Here is a 13,325-nt window from a genome sequence, read left to right on the forward strand (position 1 = left end):
ACCTCATCTCTACAATAAATTAAAAAATTAGCCAGGCGTGGTAGTGCACACCTGTAGTTCCAGCAACTTGGAAGGCTGAGGCGGAAGGATCGCCGGAGCCCAGCAGGTTGAGGCTGCGGTGGCTGGGAGTGGCCATGGCACTCCAGTCTGGGCGACGGAGTGAGACTCCAACTCAAAAAAAACCAAAACAAACAATAGGAGAGGGCATGGGTGCTTACAATGGCAGAGACTCAGAGACAGGGGCAGGCGCACTGTCTGAGGGAGATCGGTGACTCAGAAGGGTGTTAGTGGGGACCACTTAGAAGCCCCGGGTCCCCGCGGGGGAAGTGGTCCCACGGCAGGTGGTGGGAGGGCAGGCCTGGGAGATCCCAAGGGGGACCACAGCAGGTGGTGGGATCCTGGGCCTGGAGGGGGCTGAGGGACGTTCTTTCCATTCCCCCACCTTCCTGTAGATTGTGAGCCCTTCTATGGTTGCCACAAATATGACCTCTCACTTGAAACCTGGTCTGCTGGTGAAGACTCCGGAAGATTTTGCCCGGGAGGCGTTAGATACCCTTGGCCTCTCCTCGGACGTCACCGGGTGCCTCAACCACGCTGTGCAGGTGCCTCTGTGGGGCCATCACAGTCAGACGGCTGGGTGGGGCATTCCCTGATCTAGGCCACCGGTCCTCAGGAGGAGACGGAGGTCCAGAGGGGGAGAGGGACCCCTCGTGGGGCTGGGGAGAGAGGGGAGGAGAGGAGACACCCAAGAGACCTGACCCCTGCTCTTTCTCCTCTTCAGAATTTCCTGCTGCCTTTCCTCTTGCCCCGCTGGATGTGTCTCAGCAGCTGGGTAGTCCAGGTTTACTCTCTCATCTTAAAATAGTTTTGAGGAGGCGTGGCCACATGGCTCTCTTCTCCCTTAGAATTCTGGCGCAGGGCTGCTGAAATTAGCAAAGATGCCAACAGAGATGTCTCACACATCGAAATAAATGGACAAGGTGGCCAGTGGGACAGAATGGGACCCCAAGCACCTGGATATTTTGTGATAAGGGTAGCATCTCACACCTCCGGCAGAAAGATGGTTGCATTCATATATGTTGCTGATAACTTGATAGACATTTGGAGGGAAAGAATTTTCATGTGAAATTGTAGCGGTGATGATTGCACAACTCTGTGAACATACTAAACTGTACTCTAAACCACTAAACTGTACACACTGGAAGGGTTAATTTTATGGTTTGTGAATTATATCCCAATAAATATATTTTTAAATAGATACTTTCCCCCTTAATATGTGTATCTAGATTAGATCCATCCCCCAAATCATGTGCCGGTATAAACTCCAAATTAATCGGAAATCTGAGATGAAACAGGAAACATGGCTAGAATACAGGAATAAATTCCTATCCATCTCAGGAATGGGAAAAGCTTACTAGTTAATACTGATAATTAAATCAATTTTTAAAAAACACTAACAAATATAGGACTCTAGTTAATCATATGTGGGTTGAATTATTTGGGGCAAGTGTACTCATATCTGAAAGTTAATTTATTTTTATTTTTTAGTCAGGGTTTCACTCTGTAGCCTAGGCTAGAGTGCAGTGTCATGATCATGGTTCACTGCAGCCTTGACCTCTTGGATTCAAGTGATCCTTCTGCTTCAGTCTCCTGAGTGGTTGGGGTTACAGGTGTGTGCCGCCACGCCTGGCTAATTTTTAAATTTTTTTGTAAAGACAAGTTCTTGTTATGTGGCCTAGGCTGGCCTTGAACTCCTGGATCAAGCAATCTTCCCATCTCAGCCTCCCAAAGTACTGGGATTACAGGCATGAGCCACTGTGCCCAGCTTCAATTTACTTGAAATGCATTGTAAGGTAGATGAGTTAGTGGATAGCTAGAGGGAGGTATAGAATGGATGGAAATATGATCAAAACCTGTATTGTAAAATGCTGGTAACAGAATCTAAGTGGTAGGTACATGCGTGCCCATAATACCATTTTTTCAATGTGTCTGTACATTTAGAATTTTTCATAATAGAATGCTGTGAAAAACCCAAGAGCAATAAGATTAAAATGTTCCAATGATCACAATAATGTCTTCTTTAGCATGTTTTCTTCCTGAGTAGGATCCATGCTCACATATTGCAGTTAGTTGTCTTGTCTCTTTAGTCTTTCCTCTTCCATCTCTTGCAGTTCATCATCTTTTCTCTGTGCTGTGTGATGTTATCATTTTCAAAGCAGGAACACTTTGAAGCAGAAAAAACACAGTGAGTTTTATGGATAAGGGATTTGTTCTAGGAATAAGATCTTACACAAGGGCAGGTGACACTGGGGAATGAAGATCTAGGAAAGAGTTAAGGGATCAGTGAAAAAGCACTAACCAGCTCTCCTGAAGCAGAATGCAGGTGGATCAGAGTTTTCAGGGAAATCTGGGAAGTCACTGGGGAAGTCCAATGACCAGAGTGAGAGTAGGAAGGACAGCTGGTGAGGAAGCCCATGGAAGGCTATTACCTCTGCATCTGGTGATGGACCTGGGCTCACTGTTGGTCAGCAGGGTGGAAAAATGAGAAGAGATGGACAGGGAGCATGGGAGAAACAAGGTCCTGAATATTTGCATCTCTCTCTCATGCTGCAGGGAAGAGCAAGAGCAAATGGGAACCCACTAACACAACTACATCTCTTTCTTGCCACATCTAAGTAGAAAAACCATCCAAGAAAAATGACCATGCTAAACTTCAGGCAGTTTTCTCTTTGGGCCAACTGCAACCCAGAACCATGTGAGGAGGGGGATTCTAAAAGGTAAGTTTAACCGGGTGCAGTGACTCACCTCACCCCTTTTATCCCAACACATTGGGAGGCTGAGGTGGGATCATTTGAGGCCAGGAGTTCAAGACCAACCTGGGAAATACAACAAGAACCTGTCTCTATGAGAGAGAGAGAGAGAATAGAGAGGTAAGGAAGGAAGGAAGAGAGAGAGAGAGAGAAGGAGGAGGAGGAGGAGGAGGGGAGGGAGGAAGATGAAAGAAAGAAAGAAAGAAAGAAAGAAAGAAAGAAAGAAAGAAAGAAAGAAAGAAAGAAAGAAAGAAAAGAAAGTTCTACTAATCCAAGTTGACATAGTACAAACCCACCAGACAAGTATGGTCATTTTTCTATTTTTTAGAAGAGTTTGTGAGATTAGTATTCCTTAAGTGTGTGGAAGATTTCATCAATGAGGCCATCTGGGCCTAGAGTTATAGAGTTATTCAGATATTCTGTTTTTTCTTGGGTCAGTTGTGTGAAGCTTAATTTTTCAAAAAAATCTGTTCATTTTATGTAAATTTTCAAATGCAATGACATAAAATTACTCATAATATCCTCTTGTTACCTGTTTCATGCCTGTAGGGTCTATAGTGATGCCTCATTTTTACTCTTGTTATCCATGATTTGTTTTCTCTCTTTTTATTTGTTGTTCTTGCTAGAGATTTACTGATGATATTAATTGTTGAAATAAACATTTTTTGGCTCCTTGATTCTATATTGCATGTTTGTTTTCTGTTTCACTGATTGCTGCACTTCTCTATATTTTTTATTTTTTCTACATTGTTTTTTTAATTTGCTCTTCTTTTTCTACCTTGCTAGATATTTTATTTTTTAATTATTATTTGTTTCTACCATAAGCATTAAAGTTACACATTTTCATCTAAACTTAATATGTACAGCATTCACAGGTTTTGCAATTTTACTGTCAATTATTTAAAAATGATTCCTTATTTCCATTTTTATTTCTTCTTTGTCCCTTGAGTTATCTAGAAATATATTGCCTTATTTTCCAAACACATAGAGTTATCTTACTATTATAGTGTTCAAACTTAATTCAGGACTGATTAGAGAATCATAGGCAGTATGATTGTTATTTCTCAAAAATTTTCAAGACTTGATTTATGATACAGATTATGGTTTATTTTGGTAAGCATGACACATGCAAAGTATGTATATCTGCAGTTGTAGGATGCAGGGTTCTAGACATGTCAGATCAAGATGATTAATTGTATTGTTCAAATCTATATTCTTCCTGACTTCTTTTGCTTGTTCTACCAGTACTGGATGAAGTATGTTAAATTTCCATAATTGTGAATTTGTCTACTTCTCCATTTATTTATTTTTTTGAATTCTCCATTTATTTATTTATTTGAATTGGAGTCTCACTCTGTTGCCCAGGTTGGAGTTCAGTGGCATGCTCACAGCCACCCCAGCATCAACCTGCTGGGTTTAGGTGATCCTTCCACCTCAGTCTTCCAAGTAGCAGGAACTGAAGACCTGTGTTACCACAGCTAGTTAATTTTTTGATTTATTATAGAGATGAGGTCTCATCAAGTTGCCTAGGTTGTTCTCGAACCCGTGGGTTCAGGCAATCCCCTCACCTTGGCATCCCAAAGTTACTTCTCCTTTTAGTTCATTCAACTTTGGTGCTATACTTTTGAAGATATGTAATTAGGATACAATGTAGGATTGATATATGTTCCTAATTAATGACCCATTTTAAATTAAAATATATCACCCTTTAATGCTTTTGATACTTCTATCTTAAAGTTTACTTTGATATTAATATAGCCATATCATCTTTCTATCTTTGAGTTAATGTTTGCATTGGACTTTTCCCCCATATTTTTACTCTCAATCCATCTGTAGTTTTAAATTTAAAGTGCATTTCTTTTTCTTTTTCTTTTTGAGTAGGAGTCTCACTCTGTCGCCCAGGCTGGAGTGCAGTGGCACACTCACAGCCACCGCATCCTTGACCTGCTGGGCTCAGGTGATCCTTCTGCCTCAGACTTCCAAGTAGCTGGAACTACAGGCATGCGCCACCATGCCCAGCTAATTTTTTGATTTATTGAAGAGATGAGGTCTCACCAAGTTGCCCAGGGTGGTCTTGAGCCCATGGGCTCAGGCAATCCTCTCACCTTGGCCTCCCAAAGTGCTGGGATTATAGGCATGAACCACCGCACCTCGCCTAGGAGTGGTGGTTTATGCTTCTAATCCCAGCACTTTGGGAAACTGAGGAAGGAGGATCGCTTGAGAACAGGAACTGGAGTCTGCCTGAGCCATGATGGTGCCACTGTACTCTGGCCTGGATGGCAGAGCAAGAAACTGTCTCTAAAACAAATAGAAATTTAAAAAGAGGTTGGGCTCAGCCTGTAATTCCAGCACTTTGGGAGGCCAAAGTGAATGGATTACCTGAGGCCGCAGGATTGAAACCAGCCTGGGCAACTTGGTGAGACCTTGTCTCTACAATAAAAATCACAAAGTAGTTCTGTAGTTCTGGTTACTTAGAAGGCTGAGGCGGAGGGATCACCTGAGCCCAGCAGATCTAGGCTGCCGTGGCTGTGAGCGTGCCACTGCCCTCCAGACTGGGAGACAGTGAGACTCCAACTCAAAAATAATAATTAAAAGAAAATACTATCTGATACAACTACCATCCTGATATTATTTTGCTATTTTTCCTATCTATCTCTATAATTTTGCCCATTCTTCATATTTCCTCCTTTACTTCTCATTTTCTGGCTTCTTTTCTACTAATCAATTGTTCTAAAGATTCCCTTTTGGTTACCCTGTAAGCTATTTATATAACTTTTAAAATCATTACCCTAGAAATTGCAAAATGAGTCATTAACTCATTAAATCTACTTTAAGTGTGTACTTTTAAGTTAGAGGTTTTACTGTGACCCAAACAATATAAAAATCTTTCCATTGTTACAACTACATTTATTCCAGTTCTATTATTTTGCTTTTGTCATATGCTTTACTTCTACTTGTGCTATTACCTCACAGGACATTGTCATTCTTATAAAATAGACAGTGAGTAGCCTTTTATATTCATTCAAATATTTATTCTTTTTGGTGCTTTTTATTCTTTTTTGCACTTCCTTGCTTCCATCTGGATCATGTCCCTTCAGTCTGAAGTAATTTCTTCAGTATTTCTATAGGTATTACAGCTTTTGTTTGTGTGAAAATACAATTTCACCTTTTAAAAAAAAATTATTTTTTATTTATTTGCTTTTTTGAGTTGGAGTCACTTCGTTGCCCAGGCTGGAGTGCAGTGGCCGCTCCCGGCCACTGCAGCCTCGACCTGCTGGGCTCAGGCGATCCTTCCACATCAGGCTTCCAAGTAGCTGGAACTACAGGCACATGCCATCACATCCAGCTTATTTTTTGATTTATTGTAGAGATGACAACTTGAAAACCATTACCCTAGAAATTGCAAAATGATTCATTAACTCATTATGGTATTCAAGTTGTCCAGGCTGGTCTTGAACCCCTGGACTCAGGCAATCCTCTCACCTCAGCCTCCCAAAGTGCTGGGACTATAGGATTATTGTGCCTGGCCCAACTTCACCTTAAAAAAAAAAAAAAAGACATTTTAAGCTACAATCTACATACATGCAACTCACTTGCTTAAAATTTACAATTCAATGGCTTTAATTTATTCACAGAGTTGTATCACTATTACCACACTCAATTTAGATGATTTTCATCACCCCAAATTGAACCCTCTACCCAATAGCAATCACTCCCTATCTTCTCCAAACCTCACAGCCCTATACCGCCAGATAAATGGGTAAATGGAAACAAACAATATATGGTCTTTTGTGACTGGCTTCTTTCATTTAGCATGTTTCCGAGAGTCATCCATGCTGTAGAATGTTCCGTATCTCGTTTCTTTCTTTCTTTCTTTCTTTCTTTCTTTCTTTCTTTCTTTCTTTCTTTCTTTCTTTCTTTCTTTCTTTCTTTCTTTTTTTTTTTTTTTTGTCAGAGTCTCTCACTGTCACCCAGGCTGGAACGCAGCGGCACACTTACGGTCACTGTGGCTTCCGTCTGCTGGGCTTAAGTGACCCTTTAGCTTCAGTTGTCCAAGTAGCTTTAACTACAGGCACACACCACCATGCCCAGCTAACTTTTTAATTTCTTGCAGAGATGAGGTCTTGCCAAGCTGCCCAGGCTGGTCTCAAACCTGTGGGCTCAGGCAATTCTCTCACCTCAGCCTCACTGCTTTCCTTCTTATAGCTGAATAGTATCCTGTTGCGTGGCTATGCCGCATTTAATTAACCCATTCATCAGTTGATGGGTATTTGTGAGTAGTTTTCACTTCTTGGCTATTATGAATAATGTTGCCACAAACATTCATGTACAAATTGTCGTGTGGATGTATGTTTTAATTTCTACAAATGTATATACCACATGAATTACTGGGTCATATAGTAACTCTATGTTTAACCATTTGAGAAACTGCCAGATTGTTATCCAAAGCAGCTGTGTCAGTTTACATTCTCACCAGTACTGTCTGATGGTTTAAAGTTCTCTGCATCCTTGTCAACACTTGTCATTATCAGTCTTTTTAATTGTAGCCATCCTAGAGATAGTAAAGTGGTGTCTCACTGTGGTTTTGATTTTCATCTCCCTGATGGCTGTTAGAATTCAGCCTCTTTTCATGTAATTATTGGGCATTTGCATATCTGTTTGTGGAAAAATGTCAGTTCAAGTCCTTTGCCCATTTTAAAATTGAGTTACCTTTTTATTATTGAATTGTAAGATTTCTTTATATATTCTAGGTACAAATCTCTTATCAGATCTGTGATTTGCCAATATTTTCTCTTATTCTGTGAGGCGTCTTTTCACTTTCTTGATGTCGTCTTTTGAAGCACAAAAGATTTTAATTTTAATGAAGCACAAAAGTTTCTGATTTTAATGAGACCCAACTTATTTATTTTTAAAATCACCTTCATTTTTAGAGACTGTTATTACTGGGATTAAGTTTTAGGTTGAGCTTATTTTTTCTTCCAGTGCTTTCAACATATTATTTCATCATCTTTTGGCATTTGTTGTGGCTTAACTTGCGTCCCTCCAAAAGCGTATGTTGAAGTCCTGACTCCCAGTACCTCGGAATGTGACCTTACTTGGAAACAGGATCCTTGCAGGTGTAATTAGTTAAGATAAGACCATAGTGGAGTAGGGTGGATCCCTCATCCAGCATGACTGGTGTCCTTATCAGAAGATGGCCACATAAAGCCAGAGACACACAGGCAGAATGCCTTGTGAACACAAAAGCAGAGATAAGAGTGGTGTGACCGCAAGGAAGGAAAACCTGGGCCACCAGATGCTGGCAAGAGACAAGGATGGAATCACTTACAGGTGTTGGGGGAAATCGTGGCCCTGCTGACACCTTGACTTCAAACTCAATAGAACTGTGAACACATTATTTTATTTTATTTTTTATTTTTATTTTTTGAGTTAGAGTCTCACTCTGTCGCCCAGACTGGAGAGCAGTGGCCGCTCCCGGCCACCGCAGCCTCAACCTGCTGGGCTCTGGCGATCCTGCTGCCTCAGCCTTCCAAGTTGCCAGAATTATAGGCATGCACTACCACGCCTGGCTGATTTTTTGATTTATTGTAGAGATGAGGTCTCGCCTGCCCAGGCGGGTCTCGAACCCGCGGGCTCAGGCAATCCACTCACCTCAGCCTCCCAAAGGCGCGGGATTACAGGCTGAGCCACCGAGCCCGACTGAACACATTATTTTAAACCACCCATTTGTGACGCTTTGCTACAGCAGCCATAGGAAACTAATACAACCTCCACAGCTTCTGTTAAATAAATACTGTCCTTTTTTTCCCTTTTGAAATTGACATGTCTTTTTCTCTCTGAATGCTTTTTATAATGTTTAGCTCTCTTTGGTTTCAGCAGCTCTACCATTAATTGCCTTGATTTTTTTCCCTTTGGTTTTATAAACCATGCAAACACTAATTATCAAAAAGACATAGTGGCTATATAAATATCAATAGACTTCAGACTGCTTTAACTCACCTTACAAATATTAATACATAGCTATTTTGCTGCCAGTTTGAATTTCTCTTGTTTTTCCTTTACCTGTATATTAGAGGTATGCTACACAAATTTCCAAATATTTACACATTTTTATACTTGTTGAAATTTCTAATGTAATCTCTGTTTGGTTAGAGGATATGTGACATGATTTTAACCCTTTTAAATTAAATGAGACTTGCTGTATGTTCCAGCATATGGTCTATCTTTGTGAATGGTAACTGTTCCATGGGTACCATTAAACATAACGTCTATGTTGCAGTTAGTAATGCTATATAACTATCAGTGAAATCAAGGTGTTTGATTGTATTTTTCCAGTCTTCTGTATTTTTACTGATTTTAAGTCTAAATATTCCACCAACTACTTAGAGATGAATTTTGTAGTTGAAGATTTGTCTATTTCCTTTCAGTTCCTTCAGTTTTTGCTTTATCTATTTTGGAATTCTTAAGTTATTAGGTCATTAGGTGTTTATTCTTAGGTGTTTATTCTTAGGTTATTAGTTATTAGTTATTAGGTTATTAGTTATTAGTTATTATACACATTTAGCATTATTATACCTCTTTGATGAACTGACCCTCTTATCCTTATGAAATGTCCCTCTTTATCTTTGCTAATGTTTCTTGTATGAAGTCTATTGTATGAGGTATTAATACAGCCACTACGGCTTTCTGATGTTTAATGTTTTCAGGGTATATATTTTTCTATTCTTTTACTTTTAGCCTATCTTTGTCTTTAAATTTAGAGTGTATAGATAGTATCTAGTTGAGTCTTGCCTTCTTATCCAGTGTGACGTTTCATGGTTTTTAATTAGTGTGTTTAGTCACTTTATATTTAGTGCAATTACTGTTATGCTTGGGTTTAAGTATAGCCCATTGTTATTTGGTTTTAATTTTTCTATCTGTTTCTTTCTTTTTTTTCCCTTTCCTGCCTTCTTATTAACCTATTGAGCATTCTTAGCATTGCATTTTATCGCTTTTTGCTGACAAAAGATGAAAGTGAAGCAGATGATTGAAATCATACTATCATAATACTGTTATAAAGTTATTTCGTGTGGAAAGCAAAAATTATAAGAAACTGTGAAGTGCCAATAGTAAAATATCAAATGTGAAGTGGTACAATACTGACTCTACATAGACTTTGATAAGTTACGGATGCTATTTTAATTATCTACTACTGTTAACAAGCCACCCTAAAAACTCATTGACTTAAATTACAAGAGCAGACGGGCTCAGTGGCTCAGCCTGTAATCCCGCGCCTTTGGGAGGCTGAGGTGAGTGGATTGCCTGAGCCCGCGGGTTCGGGACCCGCTGGGCAGCGAGACCTCCATCTCTACAATAAATAAAAAAATCAGCCGGGCATGGTAGCGCATGCCTGTAATTCCGGCTACTCGGAAGGCTGAGGTGGAAGGATCGCCGGAGCCCAGCAGGTCGAGGCTGCGGTGGCTGGGAGTGGCCACTGCACTCCAGTCTGGGCGACAGAATGAGACTCCAACTCAAAAAAAAAAAAAAAAAAAAAATTACAAGAGCAATATTACATTTCATGAGTCAATGGGTTAAGTAGGCTCAATGAGCTGGTTCTTGAGGGGCCTCTCAAGTATTTGCCCTCAGGTGGCAGCTGGGGCTGGAGTCATCTGAAGGTTCAATGGGCTGGGCATCCAAGATAACTTCTTCACTTACATGTCTGGCACCTCAGCTGGGATGGCAGGATCAGCTATGGCTGACCGGTGAGATATATATATATCTCCATATGGCCTCTTGGCATGCCCAACTGAAGCTTCCACACAGCGTGGCAGTCTCAGAATATTCAGACTTCTTACATTGCAGCAGGTGGCTCTGAGAGCAAGCATTCCAGGAGGCCTTGGCAGATGCTGAAGGCTTCATGTCACTTTGCCTCAGAAGCCACATGGTGTCACTTCCACTGCATTTGATTGGACAAAAACAAGGGACAGTGCCAGCTGAGACTCATGGGAGGAAACCACAAAAGGGCACACACACTAGGAGGCAGAGTTCATTGGAGAAGGACCATCTTTGACAATTGACTGTCTCCGAGATATATTGTTGGCTATATGCTGAAGTAATAATCCTTTTTCTTTTCCTTTTTTTAAAAAAAATAAGGGTGAAAACAGACATCCTTGTCTTGTTCCTGGTCTTATGGGGAAAGTAAGATTTTCTTTCAGCTTATTGAAGTATAACTGGCATACAATCGCTGCATGTATTAAAAATGTACCTAACCCATGGACTCATAATATTAAGCTGTTATTGGACCCATTACATGGTCAGGAGTTGAATTCAGGCCCCTTTGGGGTGTTTTGTTAACAGTAATAGAAAATTGAAACAGCATCTTTAACTTATCAGTTTGTGTAGAGTCAGTTTGAGATATGTGTATGCCCGTGAAGCTATCACCATCATCAGGACAATGAACATATCAATTAGCATATCAATCAGCCCCACAGAATCCTTGTGTCCTTTGGCCTTTGTGATTCCTCCTTCCTTGCCTCCTAACCCTCCGTCATCACAAGGAAACCACTGATTTGATTTCTGTCTTTGTAGGTTATTGTAAATCTTCTAGAATTTTATGTAAATACGTATGTGCATCTCCTAGAATTTTATATAAATACGTATGTGTACTCTTTTCACCTGAGTTTTTTCTTTCTTTTTTTTTTAAGTTGGAGTCTCACTCTGTCACTCAGACGGGAGTGCAGTGGCTGTTCCCGGCCACTGCAGCCTCGACCTGCTGGGCTCCGGTGATCCTTCCACCTCAACCTTCCAAGTAGCTGGAACTACAGGCGTGCGCTACCATGCCTGGCTAATTTTTTAGATTTTATTGTAGAGTTGAGGTCTTGCCAAGTTGCCCAGGCAGGTCTCGAACCCGCGGGCTCAGGCAATCCACTCACCTCGGCCTCCCAAAGTGCTGGGATTACAGGCTGAGCCACCGAGCCTGGCCCACCTGACTTTTTTCACTCAGCATAATTATTTTGAGATTTATCCGTGTTATTACATGCATCAACAATTCATTCTCTTTCATTGTTCAATAGTATGAGATTTTATGGGCATACACTTGGTTACCTGCTCATGTGTCAATGGGTATTTGGGTTGTTTCTAATGTCTAAGTATTTATTACAATGAAAACTACTATGAACGTCTGTGTTCAATTCTGTGTATGAATATGGGCTTTCATTTTTCTTGGGTGAATACCTAAGAATAGAATGGTTCAATCACATGGTAGGTGTATATTTAACTCTTTTAGAAACGTCTAAACTATATTCCTAAGTAGTTGTACCATTACACATTCTCAGTAGACAGGTATGAACAGCTCATTCTTCTACATCCTTGTCTAGACTGAGTACAGTCTTTTTTTCATATTAACAATTCTAGTAGATGGGTAGTGACTTGCTGGGGCTTTTATTTGCATTTCCCTAGTGACTAATATGTTGAACATCTTGTTGTGCACATATCTGCCATCTGCATATTTTATTTAGTGGTTTATTCAACTCACTTCCACATTTTTATGAATTGGGTTGTTCTAGATATTGACTTTTAAGAGTTCTTAAAATATTTGGATACTGTTTATCAAGTACATAATTTGAAAATATTTTCTCCCAATCTGTGGCTTGTCTTTTCATTCTCTTAACAATGTTTTTTAAGGAGCAGATTTTTTTTTTTTTCCAGTTGGAGTCTAACTCTGTTGTCCAGACTGGAGTGCAGTGGCATGCTCCTGGCCACTGCAGCCTCGGCCTGCTGGACTCTGGCAATCCTTCCGCCTCAGCCTTCCAAGTGGCCGGAACTACAGGCATGCACCACCACGCCAGGCTAATTTTTTGATTTATTGTAGAGACGAGGTCTCGCCAAGTTGCCTGGGTGGATCTCAAACCCGTGGGCTCAGGCAATCCACTCGCCTTGGCTTCCCAAAGTGCTGGGATTACAGGCTGAGCCACTGAACCCAGCCAGGAGCAGATGTTTTAAGTTCTGATGATGTCTCATTTATCAAGATTTTCTCTTATGAATGAAGGACATCCAACCTTTTGGCTTCCCTGGGCTGCATCAGGTAACCTTTTGGCTTCTCTAGGTTGCATAGAGTAAAGAGGAGTTGTCTTGGGCCACACATAAATAATATGCTATAGTTAGTGTGCATATATAGTATACATATAATATAACTACTTCTTTTTTATTTTTATTATAAAGTTTAGAAAAATGAGTAAAATATAAAATGAGTGGAAAATTTGACCTTGCTTTTATAAAACTAATCCATCAATGTCAGGTTCAATGGAAGTAATCACAATTCTTAGTACACTCTCAAGGTGCTTGTCAGAAATACTTGTTTGAATTTTGCTGGCCATGTGCTTCATAATTGAAAATGGCTGCTCACAAATGCACATGCTGCTCAAAAAATAATTTCACAAATAAGACATTATTATGAACTTCAAAAATAAAACTATGCATGGAGCCGGGCTCGGTGGCTCAGCCTGTAATCCCGCACCTTTGGGAGGCTGAGGTGAG

The 13,325-nt window shown here is 40.4% G+C and overlaps 1 protein-coding gene across 1 annotated transcript in view; it reads left to right on the forward strand.

The window, feature by feature from the left end:
• LOC103267543 (very-long-chain 3-oxoacyl-CoA reductase-like) overlaps positions 1 to 13,325 on the forward strand; it is a 63,329-nt gene that overhangs the window by 34,764 nt on the left and 15,240 nt on the right. Inside the window, exon 10 of the mRNA XM_008065126.2 lies at positions 453 to 602. Coding sequence (XP_008063317.2) covers positions 453 to 602 — 150 coding nt within the window. The remainder of the gene's footprint in view (positions 1 to 452; positions 603 to 13,325) is intronic.

This window comes from Carlito syrichta, unplaced genomic scaffold, assembly GCF_000164805.1.
Source record: "Carlito syrichta isolate Samal-C Ts95f unplaced genomic scaffold, Tarsius_syrichta-2.0.1 Scaffold308160, whole genome shotgun sequence".
NCBI lineage: Eukaryota > Metazoa > Chordata > Mammalia > Primates > Tarsiidae > Carlito > Carlito syrichta.